Below are 18,320 nucleotides of genomic sequence, written 5' to 3' on the forward strand. Positions count from 1 at the left end.
CTGCAGTACAGGAGACCTGGGTTCTATTCCTGGGTCGGGAAAATCCCCTAGAGAAGGACATGGCAAGCCCCTCCAGTATTCTTGCCTGGAGAATCCCATGGACAGAGGAGCCTGGTGGGCTACAGTCCATGGGGTTGCAAAGAGTCAGGCACGACTGAGCAATTACCACATTCACACTTTCACAAGGTCACCTCAGTGGCAGGACTAGAGGCCACAGAAGTCTGGAACTCGATGGGAGCTTCCGATACATTAGGTCTATTTTCTCATGGAGTTACCCATTACGTTCTGATTTGTTTGTTTAAAAAGACCCCCTGAATCCCTGCTATAAGCAGGAACCCACCAAATAAGAAAAGAAACTTTGATTTTTATTTACGTTATGTTAGCAGAGATTTACAGACACAGACCCACAAATCTGGCCTCTTTTGAGATGATGCAAGGGAGCCATTTTTATCATGTCGGTGCCAGCAGACGCTAATTGGTGTTTGTTCACATTAGTCTAGTTGGCTCATTTCTTCCTTTTTCCTTCTCTCAAAAACACAGACGCAGGAGAACAGCCTCGGCCCTTCCTGGCTTTTGCCCCAGAAGATCTAGTTTCCAGCGTGCCCCTGCTCCTGCAGCACGAGTGGCCTCTTAGGCAGAGGATCCCACCAGCACTTATGCTAATGTGGGCACATTATGGTAACAAGTACCTAATAATAGAGGGAAATTTAATTCCAGCAGCAGCAGCAGCCTCCCCTGGAGAGGAGCCATCCTCCTTCCGAGGAGGACCGAGCTGAGCCGTTCACATGTGAGGGTGGCAGGAAGCCAACACACTTGCCTCCCGAATTTGGTTTCCTTCCCTTTATTCACGTCTATAATTGAGCCTTTGTAAGTGAAGGGATGTGTGTAAAGGAGCTAAATTTGGAGCTGATTTCATGGGGGTGATGAGAGCTCTGGAGGCCAGCTTTACCTTATGTTCATCTTGCCGACCAAGAAGAAATTCTTGGCCCTGATCAAGGGGAAAAAGAAGCCAAGCTTGCCATTTCTCCATATCTCTCATTACCAACAGGATGGTGTTAGAAGCATTCAGAAAGGATAGGAGGAGTGGGGAAGAGGGTGGGGGGAGATGGAGTCCCAGTAAGCAGAAAAAAAAAAGTGGGTTATTGAATTCACAAATTCCCTGAGTTGGTTTGTGATTCAGGAAAGGGAGGCTAGACAGAGGCATGGTCCTTGACGGGGAGCCTCTAGGTAGAAATCTTCTGAGGCCTCACACGTGAGATCGTATGCTTGAGAATCAGCCAGCCAGCTCTGCTTTGAGCTGATCTCATGTTATAGGGAAGCCTGGAAGGGTCAGCATTGTGTAGGCACCACAACCAAGTGGATTGACAGACTTGAGTGAAGAGCAGGACATCGGACAGGGTCCTCCATGATTCTATCAGCCTGGAATATGAAGAGCCCACTGATAGGCAGCACTGCCATGTAATTACCTGGGTCTGTGGCTTCTCCATCAAAGACTGTGTTCATCTGCATTGTTTCCTAAGGAAAAGAGACAGTTTCAAGCACAGCTCTACACTCTTCCTCCCAGGCGAGACTGCTCTTCCTTATAGCCCAGATTCCTCACCCAGGGCCTACCTGACATTTATTTATTCCATAGGTGCTGTGCTAGGTGCAGGGGACACAGCGGTGAAGAGGCAGGGGGGTTACTGCTTGCAGTCAAGCAGGAGCCTTTGACAAAGAGGCATTGCAATATACAGTGAGGAAGACTATGATGAGAGAATATAGGATACTATGGGGTCGTTGGGCAGGGGGTGGGAAGAAGCCATTTAATGCAGACTTGGGGGTAGGAAAGCATCCTGAGTAAATTCTATCTAAGCTGCACAGAAGGAAGAGCAGAAATGCCATGCAACACTGGCCAAGGTCGACATCATCCAAGATCTGCCAGGCAGATGTTATACTCAGGACAGGCACAGAGCTGAGGCCAGTGCAACGCTGCATCTGGGGCTGGCCTGCCTCACCTAAGCCTAGGGCTCCAGGCCTTTTTCTTCCCCAGATCTGTACTCTGTGCTGCCCCCCAGGATCTGACCTCTGCCCATAGAAACACCCCCACCCCTCACATAGTGCCCTTCCATGATGCCACTCTTCAGCAGGCTCACGAGGATGGTGTTTGGAGTTTAGTGGGCCTTCCACTCCTGTTTTCATCACATAAGCCATTACCTACTCACTTGCCCACAACTCCCTGCTGTGAAAAGAGAAGGAATGGCTTTCATCCATTTGATCTGCTCAGAAGCTTCACTTTTTACAGTCTTGGGAATTGATTTATTTAATCGATGAATTTCATTGTACATAGTTCTCAGTCTCTGTGTGGCATCACAATAAGATCCAGGAGACAGGGGATCACCTCTTCCTTCTGTTTGTACACAGACTGGTAGTTATAAGCAGCACTTCCTCCTCGTCCCACATATCATTTCCCAAACTCATGGGTCTTGGGTCATAACAGAATCCTATTATCAGGGGCTGGGGAAACCTGGAGTGGTCACCTTCAAAATCTGTCACTTCCCATGGGGTGCATCAGATCAGTGAAATAAAAACAAAGAGGTCAGGTGAAGAGGCAAATCCCCAGCTATCCTGTAATGCTTTGCCTTTACATGAAGTCGTCACAGTTTTCACAATATTTCCCCACCTGTTATCTCATTCCACCAATGAGGAATCTAAAGCTTAAAGAGGCTGAGGGATCCCCAAGGTCAAGGTCACATGGCCAAGCAGAGAGAGCCATTCCCAACCCCATACACTACTCTTTTTCTGTCACTTTTCCCACAAGGTTGTGGAAAAGCAAAGCAAAACTAAATCCTACTGAAGGCTGAAGCACCAGTTCTGGTCTTTAAGTTCCTCCCCACCTCCCCCAGCTCACTCTCCTGGAGAAGTGGTGTGGATAATAAACACCACTATTCAATATTTATGAAATCCAGTTCTTCTGCAAATATATCAGCAGACAAGTTCAGTGGAGGGAACAAATTCTATCAGGAGCTCGTCACACAGCAATCAGTTCCAGTGGCCACGTATAGGCATCTCCCTGAATGATAAACACTTCCACGGGGCTGTGGCAGGGCTGCCTGGGAGGAGGATGCGAGCCTACCACCCCACCCTCCCCCCACCAGGTATCCAGGGGTCAGCTGTCCTTACCACCATGACCTCTCTCTTTGTGTTCTTCATTTCTGCAGGGAAGAGGACAGAAGTTAAGCTTCTTGGACACTAAATTGACCTTAAAATTCTACCTCCACCATGAGACCTCATCTTCTCTGAGTTTAGTATTGCAGGCACAGCAAAGAATTTTCTGTCTCTAGACATGTTTGTCGACAGCCTTCCATCTTCTCAGAAACACACACACATCATACACAATTAAAACAATTTAAAAATTCTTTTTCCATGTTATTGTTATTACTAGAAATTAGCTTTTAAATGGCTTTGTACGTGCATGCTAAGTCGCTTTAGTTGTGTCTGACTCTTTGCGACCCTATGGACTGTAGCCAGCCAGGCTCCTTTGTCCATGAGACTTTCCAGGCAGGAATACTGGAGTGGGTTGCCATGCCTTTCTCCTGGGGATCTTCCCAATCGAGGGATCAAACCCAGGTCTACTGCATTGCAGGCAGATTCTTTACCGTCTGAGCCACCAGGGCAGCCTAGTGCCACTGGGAAGCTCAAAATGGCTTTATAGGTAAATAAGAAATGTGAAGTTGCTACATTGGTTGTGTGAGGATTCTTTGCATCCTTATGCCCCTTTAAAAAAGTAACTAGGATGAGAGCTTATGGAAACTCTCGTTTATTACAACGATCTCATTTGATATGATCACTAACTACTGCAGTCGAATTTCTAACCCTGTTAGACACCCCTTGTGCATGTCAGATGCATGCACCAATGGCTGGCGTGGTCAGAACAACCGCTTATCAAAAACACTCTTTCCAGGTCTTTGCCCATCCCTCCCCATAGCTTGGATTCTCCCTGAGGCCACAGCTTTGGTGGCAGTGGTGACCTCTCCTCAGATGGACCTTGCTCTATTCACCAATGCCCTGAAATCACTCAGGTCTCCCAGCGCATCTGACTGTACCCAGCCCTCATTTCTAACTAGCCTGACCTAAATAACATGAGAAAATGACCAAATCCATTACACTCTGAGAATAAAGTATCATTTATCCATAAAAAAAAGAGACATTGGTCTAATACGGAGCACTAGCTGTCCCCTCCGTGTGTGGCAGTGCATAGATTCTGTGTTTAACCCACAGAGAATTCTTCATTCCTGACCTGCTTGGTGGGGAACAGACCTTTAGATGCTGATGTTGAACTGACGGGAGGAGACTCAGTAAGGAACAGGCAGGACCAAGTGAGAGATCCGAGTGGGCCAAAGGCCCCTTGCAGCCCGTCCTGCCCTCCCCTCCCTCCAGCTGCGTGTGACCTCTGTTTCATTTCATCCACAGATGATGCGGCAGAAAACCACCAAGACAGGACTGTGCCCTGATTTTCCACTAAGTTGGAGTGCTTTTATATATTAGATTGGCTGAAAAGTTCGTTTGGTTTTTTCCACAAGATGTTAGAGAAAGAACCTGATTGAACTTTTTGGCCAACCCAAGAGTACAACAGAGCCAGCAAAAAAACAACAAGAGCAGCAAACAAAGGTAACTAACATCATACGTACCTACTTTCTTCACCCTGTGAGGGGAGAAAGGGTGGACAAGAATTAACCCGAGAGCATTCTGCCCTGGTTTACACTTGACAACATGGAAGCCTTTGGGCAACTATGTCCCCCAGGATTCAGAGTCTGATTAAGAGAAGGACCAGGGCTGGGGACTAAAGTGAAGACTGGACTCCCAGCCCTGCTTCATCACTATTGGGTTGGGACTAAGGAGGTTCTGAGAACTTGATGAGCTTGAAAACTACTGCTTTCTAGAACTTCAGGGACTCTATTTCCTCTGACACACTGAGGGAGGGCCATGACCACCCCCATCAGACGGCCGGGCCATTCTTCCTGGCTGGGCTTCTTCCCCAGCAGCCATCTGACCAGAAGGGGTGGCTCACCCTGGGAAGGTTCAGCGACTAGGAGTTAAATTTTGGCTTTCTGTAACATGAAGAGCTGGACGCTTGATGTTAATACCCTTCCGTAACAATCTTGAATTCTGTAGTTCTGTGACCTTAATTTTATTCTTTGTTACTGGACAAATGTTGGTTGCCTTATGATACAACAAATTGCCAGAGAGGCCAGGTCTGAATCTGAATCACCAGCTAGTTTTTCCTTTTTTTAAGTCAACCTTGTTGAAAACAATATTTCAAATGTAAATGAAAGCAACCAGGTTCAAGGTGCACATTTAACCATAAATTGCATGTGAGTTGCAGTGTCTACGGGATTACCTCCTTTAAGAACTTCTGCCCAAATCCCATTGCAGAGCACCACCATTCTTACAAGCTTAAGCATCACTCTTTTGGAGCCAGTTTTTTTTTTTCTCAAATCAATTTGTGAGTACAGTCCAAATAAAAATGCCTTTTTTAATTTCAGCAGATGCTCAGGGATTTCTTACCTTGAAGTCAAGGTTGCCAATAGCAACGAATGTCCCCAATAAATATGGCAAAATGCAATGCACATCTTTATGCTAATACCTTATACTTTTATACAGTCTTTCATCCATAGACTTAAAATTATTTGACAGTACTAGTTAATCTTCAAAATACCTTTAAAAGATGCATGTATCTTATCACCCCTTCTTTTTGCCAGTGAGAAATTCCAAAATTGGAGGTTCCAATACCACAAGATACTTGAGTGTAGAGCTAAACTTGGAATCTGAAGTCCTGTACTCACTGGGACTCAGCCATGAAAAATCATGCAACAAGATTTTAAAAACGTGTGTATTATGCATTTACTCGACATCAGGAACAGTGCTAAGTGCTTCCTTTGCATTTGCTCATTTAATTGTTTGGTTTTCAAATAAAGAAATTGAGATTCACAGAGGTTGTCATTGCTTAAAACCATGTACCCAGAAAATGGTAGAGCCAAGATTTGAACCCTAGCCTTATCTGACTCCAAAGCACAGGCTGAGAAACCCTCGTGTTCTCATTGTAAGAGCTACTGAGACTCAAGAAACTGACTCTGGAGAATCTTATAACAATTCAATGCTTTCTGCACTTCACTCTAGTACCTCCCTTTAGCTGGTAATAGACACTCTGTAGAGCATCACTGAAAGAGGCATATTAGTGAGCAGGTGAGGATCCAAGGGAGAAGAAGCTGACCTGCGTTTACAGCCCTTGAGAGGGAGGGATCAGGGCCATGTGCAAAAGAAAAATGATTATTTAGTCACACCAAAGCCCAGTTGAGTCACTGGAGCCAAAAGCTTAATTCCCTTATTAGTTTCTCATGCTTCTAATTCCATCCCATTCTTTAAATATTCCACAAATAACAGCACAGCATATTCCACTGCTACTCATGACTGGCCTTGTTTTTGAAGCTTTTATCCAGGGCAAGATTACCAAGAAGTTGAAACCCCAATTTCACTGAGAACACATCAAGGACAGGCAGGTGCCAGGGAAAAGCAAAGGAAGAGTTTTCAGGTCTGGTTTGGTGAAGGAGGTCCACCAGGACAAGGAGAGCTGGATGCCTTCCCTATATCTCTGTTTGCTTCCTTCATTCCAGACACCCTCTCTACCCTGTGGAGAAATCTGAACTGTCTACCTTTTCTTCTCCAGACATCACCAGAAGCAGTGTCCTCTGAAAGGAAATGATGGGAGGAACCCAGCCCACTGGCAACTTACAGAGTTTTCTTGTGCTTTTCAGTCTTGCAGGGACAGTGTCTGTGGATGGCTTTGGCCAGCAGGACGATCATGGACACCAGGAGACCCAGAAGCAACATGGAGCCCAAAGTGATGACAAAAGGCACATACCAGGCAGATGGAGAATACACGTTCTTCCTCAGGATCTGGTAGGTGATCCTTGGCTTGAATGATAGAAGCAGGAGAGTGAGTGGGGGCTGGTGGTGTCTTTGACTTCAGCACCCTCTCATGTTGGGTGGCTGAGTGTTCATTCTGCTCTTTGTTCTTGCTCTAAATATCTGATATCTGTGTGCTCATCATTCTAGCTGCTTTAACCCATCACCTTATTTATAGTCTTGCCATACATCATCCAAGGAAATGGCAACCCACTTCAGTATTCTTGCCTGGAAAATCCTATGTACAGAGGAGCCTGGAGGGCTACAGTCCATGGGGTCGCTGGAGTCAAACATGACTTAGCAACTAAACCACCATACATCATCCATTAGACCAAAGCCCAGCAAATGTAGGGAACTGGGAAGCAACTCTAGGCTTAATTTCATTCACTCTCTTCCCCTTTCCCAAAGATAAAAATTCCATTGGCATTTTTTTCCCTCCCAAATAATGGCATAATCTAGGGACTAATATAGCCATTGTCTTTCACTGGAAAGGCATGAGCCATGAAAGTTGTTTTTTTGTTTTTTTTTAAATACTTTGTAGGCTTCTCAGTGTTCACTCACTACCAGCTGCATTGCCAGCTGAGCAGGCTGTTATCACAGTGAGACCTCAAGTTCAGTGTTTGCTTCCCAGAGAGGGAGACAGATAACAAACAAGTTATAGAGATTTCCAGATGGGGGATGTCACAACTGGGTTGTGTAATAAGTCCCAGAAAGATGGCGGCTCCTTATTCAGAGGCACCAACTGGCTCCTACCATCACTGAAAGCCCTTGAGGACACCTAATGCCTCCATTCATTGGAAGGAGAGGAGAGGAATGTTGAGCAGCTCTTGGTAAGACTTGGAGAAGCAGAATTTGAACACCTATCATAGGTTGCTTTCTGAGGTTCTGATTCCTTCTGTGTACTCCAATTGTGGGGCTGCTTGCCAGGGGCACAACTTTTACTAGGAGCAGGAGGAAAGGGGACAAAAGAGTCTGTATGAATAGAAGCCAGTTGATCAAGGAGTCAGGGGTGATAATCCTCTTGTCAGATTCTAAGACTCTCCCCTCCTTTATTACACTGATGCTATTGTGGCACCTGCTTATTTTCTTCCTACTGTTTAGGACAATTTGTAATTAGTTTATTAATTTGCATCCCTGCTTGTAATCTGTCTCCCCCTCTAAATCAGAGGTGCTCAAACTTTGGTGCAATCTAAAGGCTTATTGAAAACACAGATTTCTGGACTCCATCTGCAGAGTTTCTCATCCAGTATACCTGGGGATGTGAAATTCCAGGTTTCAGCATTCTTCCCTGGAGGTCATAGTGATGATCATGGTCAGGAGAGGTATAACTTTAATGTTCTGGGGTGGGCTGAAGAATCTGGTCTTCTAATAAATTTTCAGGTGATGGTGATATTGCTAGTCTGGGGACTACACTCAGAACCACTGACCTCTACTCGTAATATAAGCTCCACGAAAGCAGAGATCATTTTTTACTTATTTACCTAAGTGCTTGCTTGATAATATAGGTATTATCGTATCTACAGATTGAATGAATGGAATTTTTTTGGGGTCGGGGTGGGGAGTAGAGTACAGTTTGGCAAATAATGACTCTTCAAAAGAAGTAGAGAAGGGCATCTGGCAGCTTAGCCGCTCTCGTGGACAATGATTCGCAATGGCTCTTAGGAGCAAGCAGAGGGGCTTGTGAAGGCAGCATGTCCATGAATATTGGCTCCTTTGTCACAGGACTCTGGATGGTCAATACCTGATCTTTCACAAGTCTGCATAAATTAGGAAAAGTTAATGGTGCTCTAAGCCCAAGGTCTCACCCGGATCTTTTTCTACCACCCAGTGACTAATCCTATCCAATCCATGGTTGGTGGTCCTGTCAGTATCCTAACACTTCATGTCTTTTCAGTCCATCCCATATTTCTCCTAGGTCAGAGGGCCCCACCAGTATCAATCACAGGGGATGTATCTGAGAAGTCCAGCTCCCAGAGCCCTTACCTTGGGAGTTGTGGTGATAATCGTGGTTGGGTGAGGAATGACACTAATACTCAGTGTCACGGTCCCGGTTTCAACAAGAGCCCCAGCTCTCTTCCTGCCGGACAGCAAGTTGTCATTGGTTATGTAGACAAGCAGTTTGTAGTTCCAGATCTTATCTAGCCCACTAGCATAGTCAAAGCGAGTCGCCAGGATCAGGCTTGTAACATTGGACCCAGCGTTGGGAGAGAAAGTGAAATGACTGTTGATGTTGCCTAAATGAGATTTGATGCAAGGATTTGGGGAAAAGGAAGAAAAGAGCATGAGAAATAAAGGTTTAAAAAAAAAAACCCATCCAGTCTTTTTCCTTAAACATCCACACTGCAGATGTAGGTTGTTTCTGATGTACTAGGGTGGGGTCAATAACAGAATATGATCCTTAACTGCTCCAGAGATTTCACGAGTGAAATCTGGTTGTGTTGCTCACAACCAGCTTGGCTGCAGTGAAAACAAGAGCAGAAAAGGGCACCGGCACATGTATCTCAGGAGAATGGCCGCCGTGCTGCTGAGTGTCAGGCAGAAACCTAACAGTCCTGGTGCGGTCAGTGACACTGTCAGCATTCGTTTAGTAACCATGTGTAACTCATGCTCAGACCAATCAGTGGGCAGCAAGAAGGAAGGGGGCACGGTCCCTAGCCATAGGCCAAATTCACTCCACGCTTTTCATGGAACGTGGCTGGTCACACCAGTGACAGATGACCCTGGAGTCCCCAAAAGGAAGGTACCGCCTGCTCAGGCAGGGACTGCAGTCCCCATATCTGCCTCCCTCCACCCTCCCTTGGTGGGGGCCGCAGGCTCACAGTTTCAGGAGCCCAGAGCAGAGAGGCTGCCCCTCCCAAGCAGCCCTTGCTCATTCCTCCGGTGGCTCCAGACCCGTTACCGACTGAAAACCAGTAAATGGAGCAAGGGATGATGCAATTCTTACTCCCTTAGCAGCGAAGTGCCCCGTTGTAAAGACCTGGAGGGTTCTCAGTATGGATTATTTCTATCTCTGGCAGTTGCAGTTGCTGTCTCCAGGCAGGCTCTGCCCCTGGTGACACAGCCTGCTCGAGAGGCTTCCTGCTGCTTGAGTTCCTGCTCTGCCAGGGCTCAGCGGGTGGCCGAGCTGGATTTTTACTCTCTCACGTGAAATTGCTCTGCTTGTTTGGGTTTAAATCTCTGGCCCCAGCACTTCATTAGATGAGCTATTTTGGTCTCATTTCCATTGAGGGGTGCTCTTTTTTCTCTCTCCCACAATGGTATATTTTTAAAGAGAGAAAATGAATGGAGCAGAAGAGAATTCCTGAGGACACATTTCAAAATGCATTTAATCTATTTCATCTATTATTATCCAGAGAGAGGTTTGGGATCCCCTGCCCCCACTACAAGCTTGCAGCAAAAGAGCTGGGGGAGGAGTTGAACTAAAATATTTTTTTAACTACACTAATCTGATTCATGAATCACGCAACAGGCTGGGAATAGGAGGGTGTGGAGTCACCATCAAAGGGATTCACCTTTCCTTGGGCCTTTGGGCAGCTAAGTATGGGAGTCTGGGAAGAATTAGGTGAGAAGGGGGAACCAAGGAGGAAAGAGGGGTTCCAGAACCATTAGACCCCTCGTCCCTGCTTTCCTCATTCAAGACAGCCTATCCTTCACACGGTGCCAGATCAGTATGTGAACTCTGACTCCACCCCTTCTACCTAAACAGCTGCTGCAGCCTCCAACACCAGGAGCCCTCAGCAAGGATCCAGGAACACTGACATCAATATCATACCTGCGCCAATGGAGTAACGAAAAGACCTAGGGCTGGAATCAAGGTCAGTACATGTGAGCTTGAAGTTGTGAATATTTGTGCCAACTTTCAGATCCACTGGGATGGCCAGGAAATATGAGTTTGGGGTACAAATTGGTTTTTCATCATTTTCTTCAATGATGTTCACAGTAACCTAGAGCAGCAAGAAAGTGGCCTTGTGAAGTAGTTATCATTTAGTCCTTACTGTGTGCCAGGCACTGGGCTGTGTGCTTTTTGTGAATTAGTGAGGTTTAACCTCACCCAAGATAGATAATATGATTATTCCCACTTTATAGATGGGGCAACTGAGGCTTAGGGAGATTAGGTAATTGACCTAAGGCTATTCATTCAGTTGGTGAGTGGTGGAACTGGGATTTGAACTCAGGTCTACCTTACTCCAAGTCCTGTGTTATTAACTTTATCATGTATGTGTTATGTGTACATGCATGTGTGATAATATACATAATAATGTATTTCCACAGCCCTCACACACATGCATCTAGACACATGCACTCATCCCCAGATGATGCTGAGTTGTTTTTTCAGTAACAATGATGGATCTGTGGTGACCCTCCTATGCTTCCTTGCTTGCTGCCTCTCTGAGTTGGAAGTTCTATCTTTAACTTTGGAAGATAAAGCAATGGCTCTCAACACTGGTTCCACTTGTCTGGCCCACTCCAAACCAAATGAATTAGACTCCCTGGAAGTTGGTGCCCAGGCACCAACTGTTTTTTACATTCCCCAGCTGATTCTAACACGCAATCAGGGTTGAGAACCACTGGGATAGAAGGGGGCGACCCGGCTTAGCCAGGCTCTCATCTGTAACCCAGGCTATCAGCACCACACTGAGCTGGTGGTGCTGGCAGGCCACAAGCAGGGGCCAGCCTGTTCTCTTTCATCACCATCTTTTATGCCTGGTGAATTGGAATATGGACTGGGATGCCTGCCAGCACAGAACATTGAATGTCAGCCCTGAAAGGGACTTATGTGATCATCACCCTTTTTAAAAGCTTATGAATTTTTGAGTCGTATTCATTCTACCTTTGAAATTTGGGGATTTCAGTTATTCCTGAGCCTGGCAATAAATTGAAATGTTCTCTCTAGTTAGCTCCCAAAGTGGACTCCATTCATTCCTCTCAAAAACCCAACCTAACAAACACAAAAATTACCTTCAACTAAGCACATCTTTTCCTTAGCTAGCAACGCTGAGCCTCACACATCGTTAAAAACATTGTCCCACTAATTCAAAGCAAGTCATCAGAGGAACTAGACTATTCAGGCATTGGGTTATGAGGTGATTCTCCAGGTGAGAGAGAGAAATCAAGGTACAAAGATAAGCATTGCTCAGACCCCCTTGGAAAATTGGGATCAAAGTTGAGAAATGAACTCTGCCTCCTGACTCTGAAACAGTCATTCTCTCTATCACATAGGGATGCCTGCTGCTAGCTGAGTTCATTTTGCCTTATGCTTTTTCACTTTATTAACAAAAAAGACCAAGAAATATTTCCCTCTTTGTGGCCCTCATATTATCCTCAAATAGTCCTAAACACTGTTAGCACAGATCACTTAAACCCAGGCTCCTCAAAGTATGGCTGTGGACTAGCTGCATAGGTATTGCTTGGAAGCATGTCAGAAATATAGGTTCTCAGGCCCTACTCAGACCTCCTGACTCAGAAATGCGTGTAACCAGATTCTCAACATCAGGGATGGCAAAGCAATATAGCCCCATGTCTAGCCAGATAGTTTTTTTTAAGACCTAGCTCACCTGCTGTGATGGGGATAGGGTAGGAATAGGGGAAAACTTCGAATACTTGGGGGTGATGCACAGCACCAGCCCACCACAAAAGCAAGGGGAGATTTAAGAGCAACAGAAGGAAGCTTGTCCCCCAGGGCAGCCTTCCATCTCAGTGCTTCTCGCAGTACACACAAATGTGGGCTTAAAGATGTCAGTCTTTATTTCCTGGCACTCCTGTGTGTGTCTGATTGTGCTGAGTGGGATACCATTAGCCATTTCCTGCAGGAGGTGCCCTTTTAAGATTCTTTCTTGCTACAGCCACACCTGGAGGGTGCCAGGGAGACCCAAAGTCAACCACTTGGGCACGTGTGAATGCACCACAACCCCACTCACAGTGACTGAGCTGCTGTCCTCGTTGTTGGTGGCCTGGATTCTGAGAATATAGACAGGGATTGTTTCATAGTCTGCTTTAGTCACCAGCTGGAGTTCTCCCGTTTGGGGATTAATCCAAAATATATTTGGGTACTGCTGGCTGGCCCCTCCAGCAGAGATGGAGTATGTGATGCAGCTCTGGGGGAAGTCTTTATCTGTCACTTGCACTCGTCCAACCTGGGTTCTAGCTGGAAGAATAAAGTACCTGTGATTACTCCTGAGAATAATATCTGAGATTAGTCCTGCTTCGGGGGTGAGAGGAGGAACCAGGAGCAGACATTCTCAGTGCCATGGGCCAACAGACTTTTGGAGGCCTCTTTGCTGTTCAAACTCTGTGTGTTTTACATCTTCAATTCTATTACATTCAAATTACGTTAATGACACCCACTAGGAAACTGGCCATGTGATCCAAGCAATACTGTGAAGTGTAAAAGACAATTCATGCCTTTATATAGACTCCAAGTATGCCAATTATTATATGATCATAACACTGGAAAGAACATCCTCCCATATACATCTTTTTGCAGCAGTGTTGTCTTTTTTATTTTTCAGATTTTTCTCTAATGAGCCTAGGGTGCTCTTATAAGCAAAATAAAAACTAATTTTTAAGGGTTTAGCCACAGGATGATTAGGATATTTTTGATTTTTAAATCCTGTTGCATTTGGCTTATTTTACAAGTCTTGTTGGTGGGGCTGCTTGAATCCTGTCTTGCTTGTTTTGTAGAAGTTCTTCCTCATAAATTACACTCCTCAAGGGCAGAATTTGCTTTTATTCAAATACATAGGCTGGCACTATGTGCTTGACTCAAAACAGGTGATTAACAATTGTATCAGGATCTATAAATTCATAAAAAGCCCATTCCTGTTGCATTTGTTATTCACTGGGTAAGGCATAAGGAACTAAAAGCATTTTCTTGAGACCTGCTGTTTGTGTTTTGTTTAAAATGTAATGTCAGGAAATGGAGCTCATCATAAAGAGAGAGAATGAAATGAAGAAGAGATGATTTTAGAGGCAGAGTTTTGGGTTTGTTTGGTTTTTAGTACAGAAGTAGCCACAGTCAAAGGCTGTAATAAACTCTGATTATTGTAGAGTTAACAGTGTTCTCTTCAAACTGGGAGAGACAGGGAGAAACTCAGCCTGATTGGAAGGAGCCTGCAGAAATCGAGGAGTCCTAAAGGGTGGGGAAAAGAGGCCTCCAGGGAATCCTGTGATGGAGAGAGAAAGCATCTTTATTTTGTTTGTAAATGAGAGAAATCTAGAAATGGGAAGCCTTCTATTTTTAAATCTCAATTCTGAGTGAGCTGGATAAAAATCACAGTGGAGACCAAGGGAAAACTTGGGCTGCAAAAAGAGAGGATTAGCAGAATCAGGCACCCAGACAAAGAGGCAATCAGGGGGTTCAGAGAAATGCAGTTTAGTCAACAGTTTTTAAAATCTAGATTTCACTTGAAGGGCTCCTCCACAGTGAGGACAATTTAAAAAGAAGTAAGAGATGCAGTAAACAGGAATCAGTGGTGATTTGCTGTGCATAATACCACCAGGGCCTCTGGCAGGGAGCCGCCCTCCACCCAAGTGCCTCCATATGAACCGGTCCCTCAAGGGCCCTGCAGTCCTGTGTTGTAGGTTACTTACGTGGGCTCAGTTCTGACACGGCAAATGCATAGGATGGACTATCAAAGACAAGAGGAAACTCATTTTCTGGGCTTGTTAAGATATAAATGTAGATGTTATCTATAAGTGGAAATAGGAAAAACATTAAATCACAATACAGGCATCCCTCGATCTGTTGCACTTTATTGTAGTTTGCAGATAACTGCATTTTTTGCAAATTGAAGATTGTGGCAACCCTGTGTCAAGCAAGTTGAAAAATATGGCACTATTTTTCCAACAGCATTTGCTCACTTTTGTGTCTCTGTGTCACATTTTGGTGTTTCTTGCAGTATTTCAAACTTCTTTGTCATTATTATATTGTTATGGTAATCTGTGATCAATTGACTTTGATGTTACCATTGCAAAAAGATTATGACTCACTAAAGGTTCAGGTGATGGTTAGCATTTTTAAACAATAAAGTGTTTTTAATTAAAGTATGTTCATTACTTAAAATTTTTTATTATTATTATTTTGGCTGTGCCGTGCAGCTTATGGGATCTCAGTTCCCCAACTAGGGGTCAAACTCATGCCCCCTGGATTGGAGGTGCAGAGTCTTAACCATCTGACCCCCAGGGAAACCCCTGTACAGTGTTTTTTCAGACATAAAGCTATTGCACACTTAACACACTACAGCATAGTGTAAATATAACTTTTATATGCACTGGGAAACCAAAAAAATTCATGTGACCCACTCTATTGCTTTGTGCCAGGTCAAAGAGTTTGAACGGGAACTTGACAACTATGAGGAGACACAGATATGGGGCTTTAAGTAAGGAAGTAATATGATGACATTTGTGTTTCCTGAAAATCACTGTCAGAAATGTGATGGGTGCATTGGAAATGGGCAAGACTAAAGGTGGGCAGAAAGACTCTTAAAGACTCTTAGCATGGTAAGTCAGCTAAGAAGGGGAGGTTCTGCATTAGAGCAGTACTAGTAGGGTGGGGCTGGGGTACAGTGGAGGGGGAGGCACCAGGTCTTTGAGATTTTAGTAGGTGACACAGAAGAAAGGATTTGGAGACTGATTAACTGCTCTTGGTGAAGGACAAGAGGAGACTGGTCTGACTCTCAAGAGTTGGGGGTGTTGGAAGTCTCCGTTTGAATACCAATACATCCCCAGCCCAGGACTGAGCATGGTCTAGCACAGTTTAGTCACTGCAATTTAAGGAAGATGCTTTATGAAATAAGTCAAAATGATACTTGCTTTTATAGTAAGGAGCAGCAACATCCTGTACCTGAATTATCATGGTGTATTTATTGCCAGCTGCTAGATTACTTGGATTTTCATAATCTAGATCACCAATCAACTAGATTGAAACAGAGAGATCGGATTACACAGAATAAACAATCCTTTTAATTGAACTGACATTTTCATATACTGTTGGTGTACATGTAAATTGCAAAACCTTTCTGAAAAGCATTTTGCCCATAGAAGGAGCTTTAAAAAGTTATGTCCATACCCTTACTCACTACTAGAGGACTTATTTGATAGAATTTATCAAGAGACAGAATCTATGTTTAAAGATGTTCATCAAGCACTATTGTCCAGCATAGGCTCAAGGCTTCAAGTAAGTTGAAGAGAAATGTGATACAGAATCCTACATGCAGGGCTATTTCCATCATTTAGAATATTTATGGATATATGTATAGACTATATATAAAGTTTATGCACAGGGAAGCAGACAAGAAGGAAACATATCAACATGTTAATAGTGCTTATTACTGAATAGTAATGCTTTCCTGTGTTTCCTAGTATAGTAAACATGTATTAATTTCTTAAACAGAAAAATATAGAAGTTATTTTTATTTGATGTGATGAATAAAATTGGTATAACTCTTGAGGATGGGAAGTGAAGAAGGGGGTAGATGAGATGATGGCTGGTGGGCTGCTTGTTCTTCCTGAGGCTTTATCTCTGGTGCAAAGACCACCTCCCCCATCAAGACCACTCCCTTTAAGACCCCCAACTCCCCTGTCCTTCTATCTTTCTCCTTCTTTGTCCCCACAACCGTTCGGTGGGAACCTTGTTGTGAAGGATCTCACACAGCTCACTGAGACCTGCCTTTCATGCCCATGTTCTTCCATTTCTGTGTTGGCCCCCATGGAGATACTCCTCTTTTTTCTTATCCTCCTTTGGGTCTCCCATGGTCCTACAGTGTAGAATTTAGCAAGACACGCTCATGACCCCAGGCCCTGCTCTCTCTCAGCTCACACCGCTATGGCCAGGAAGGAGCCCTGAAACAAACAAGAGTGCTTGAGCCCAGAGGAAACAGAGGTGACTGTGGAGGCAGCTAACCAGATGCACAGGCGGCCAACTGCGGGCCACACAAGAGAGAATCCAACCCCTAGCACCCCGGGCATAACCATGCATAACAAACAATTCCTGGAACTTGGGTAAAATAAAGAACAAATGGGGAAAACAGAGTCACTGTCAGTTTGTCAGTTACAGTCGGTTGGAGAGGAAGTTACCTCGGAAATTTCTCTCAGTGGGGCAGCAGGAGCACTACGCATGTTAGACCAACCTCCCCAGTGCCCTCTCGATGATGCAATGCCCATTAACTGACCACGATTTTCCCAGAGCCAGCTGGATCCTGTAGAAACCTGCTGCCTCTCCCCACTCCAGATGGCGTGGTGAAGTTGAATCGGTTGTTTGGTGCTTCGCTGTCATCATCAAAGCAGAACTTGTTCAGGTCCAGAAGCGACGTCCCCCTGGCTGCTCTCTCAGGCACCATAATGCTGGCAAAAAGACACAATTCAATATTTTCCCCAACAAATGGTGACTGAGTGTTCCTTCTAACATAGGCCTTAGGCTAGACAGCCTGACTTTCATTTCAACTGAAAGCAAGTCTGTGGTTAAGGCACTACCCGCCCAACTGGTGTCCCCACTCTGCTCTTGCCTCCTTTCAGAAGATTCTTAGCACAGCAGCCAGAGGGAGCCTGTGAAAAGTGTCATCAGATCATGCCCCTTCTCTGCTCCTAAATCCCAAAAGGCTCCTTATTTCATTCCAAGCCCTAACTCCGATCTATAGCATCTTTCATGATGTGTACCTACCACTCACCCCTACCCCTTACCTGTCTGAGCTCATCTACTAACTCTTCTTGTTCATTGTCCTTCTGCCCTGGCCTCCCTATGCTCCTGGACACTTCCTGGGCCCTGACCTCAGGGCCACTGCAGTTACTGTGCAATGCTCCTCCCACAAATGTGCACACTGCTTGCTCTTTCTCTTTCTTTAGTCTTGAATCAAATGGCACCTTTTCAGGAGGCTCCCTGGCTACCCCATCTAGAATGTCAACGCCCCTTGCCCATTGCTCCCTCTCCCCTTCCCTGCTTTACGTTTAAAGCTTGGCACTTCTTTTTTTTCAATACACTTATATAGTTTACTTACTTATCCTGTCTATTACCTGTCCCGTTCCCCCGACCCCTGGCTCCAAGAATGTAAGCTCCACAAGGGTGAAGATCTTTATCTGCTTTGTTCTTGGCATGCTCAGGAAATACTTGTTGAATGAATGAATGGTAGCTTATGGGACTAGTATAGGAGTGAAGAAGAATATAAGAGAAATATAAATTCTGTCCCTGCCTGCAGGAGTTGATAATCTGATTGGAGGAGATCCCTGTACCCCTCCACCCCTCCACACCCATGCTTAGAAGATTAGAAATTCCTCTACTTGTGTTCTCATGACTTCAAAGGCATAGAAGGTCCTCCTGACACCTTAGCATCATTCATTCAATAGAGGCTTATTAAGGGTGGAATTCTGAGTCCCAATCTCAGTTC

The 18,320-nt window shown here is 44.9% G+C and overlaps 1 protein-coding gene and 1 long non-coding RNA gene across 2 annotated transcripts in view; one reads left to right on the forward strand and one right to left on the reverse strand.

The window, feature by feature from the left end:
* LOC113891544 overlaps nt 1-18,320 on the forward strand; it is a 59,987-nt gene that overhangs the window by 14,211 nt on the left and 27,456 nt on the right. The window contains exons 2-4 of the long non-coding RNA XR_003510792.1: nt 4,450-4,647; nt 6,792-6,936; nt 10,649-10,757. This is a non-coding gene — a long non-coding RNA (uncharacterized LOC113891544). The remainder of the gene's footprint in view (nt 1-4,449; nt 4,648-6,791; nt 6,937-10,648; nt 10,758-18,320) is intronic.
* Nucleotides 1-18,320, reverse strand: part of CDHR3 (cadherin related family member 3) — a 68,791-nt gene that overhangs the window by 1,274 nt on the left and 49,197 nt on the right. Inside the window, exons 9-18 of the mRNA XM_027539683.1 lie at nt 17,112-17,283; nt 15,754-15,856; nt 14,533-14,631; nt 12,861-13,087; nt 10,715-10,886; nt 8,926-9,176; nt 6,770-6,951; nt 4,668-4,681; nt 3,160-3,191; nt 1,467-1,515 (exon numbers count right to left, since the gene is read on the reverse strand). Of these exons, the coding sequence (XP_027395484.1) occupies nt 1,467-1,515; nt 3,160-3,191; nt 4,668-4,681; nt 6,770-6,951; nt 8,926-9,176; nt 10,715-10,886; nt 12,861-13,087; nt 14,533-14,631; nt 15,754-15,856; nt 17,112-17,283 (1,301 nt within the window). The remainder of the gene's footprint in view (nt 1-1,466; nt 1,516-3,159; nt 3,192-4,667; nt 4,682-6,769; nt 6,952-8,925; nt 9,177-10,714; nt 10,887-12,860; nt 13,088-14,532; nt 14,632-15,753; nt 15,857-17,111; nt 17,284-18,320) is intronic.

The sequence above is a fragment of the Bos indicus x Bos taurus genome, chromosome 4, assembly GCF_003369695.1.
Source record: "Bos indicus x Bos taurus breed Angus x Brahman F1 hybrid chromosome 4, Bos_hybrid_MaternalHap_v2.0, whole genome shotgun sequence".
Lineage (NCBI taxonomy): Eukaryota > Metazoa > Chordata > Mammalia > Artiodactyla > Bovidae > Bos > Bos indicus x Bos taurus.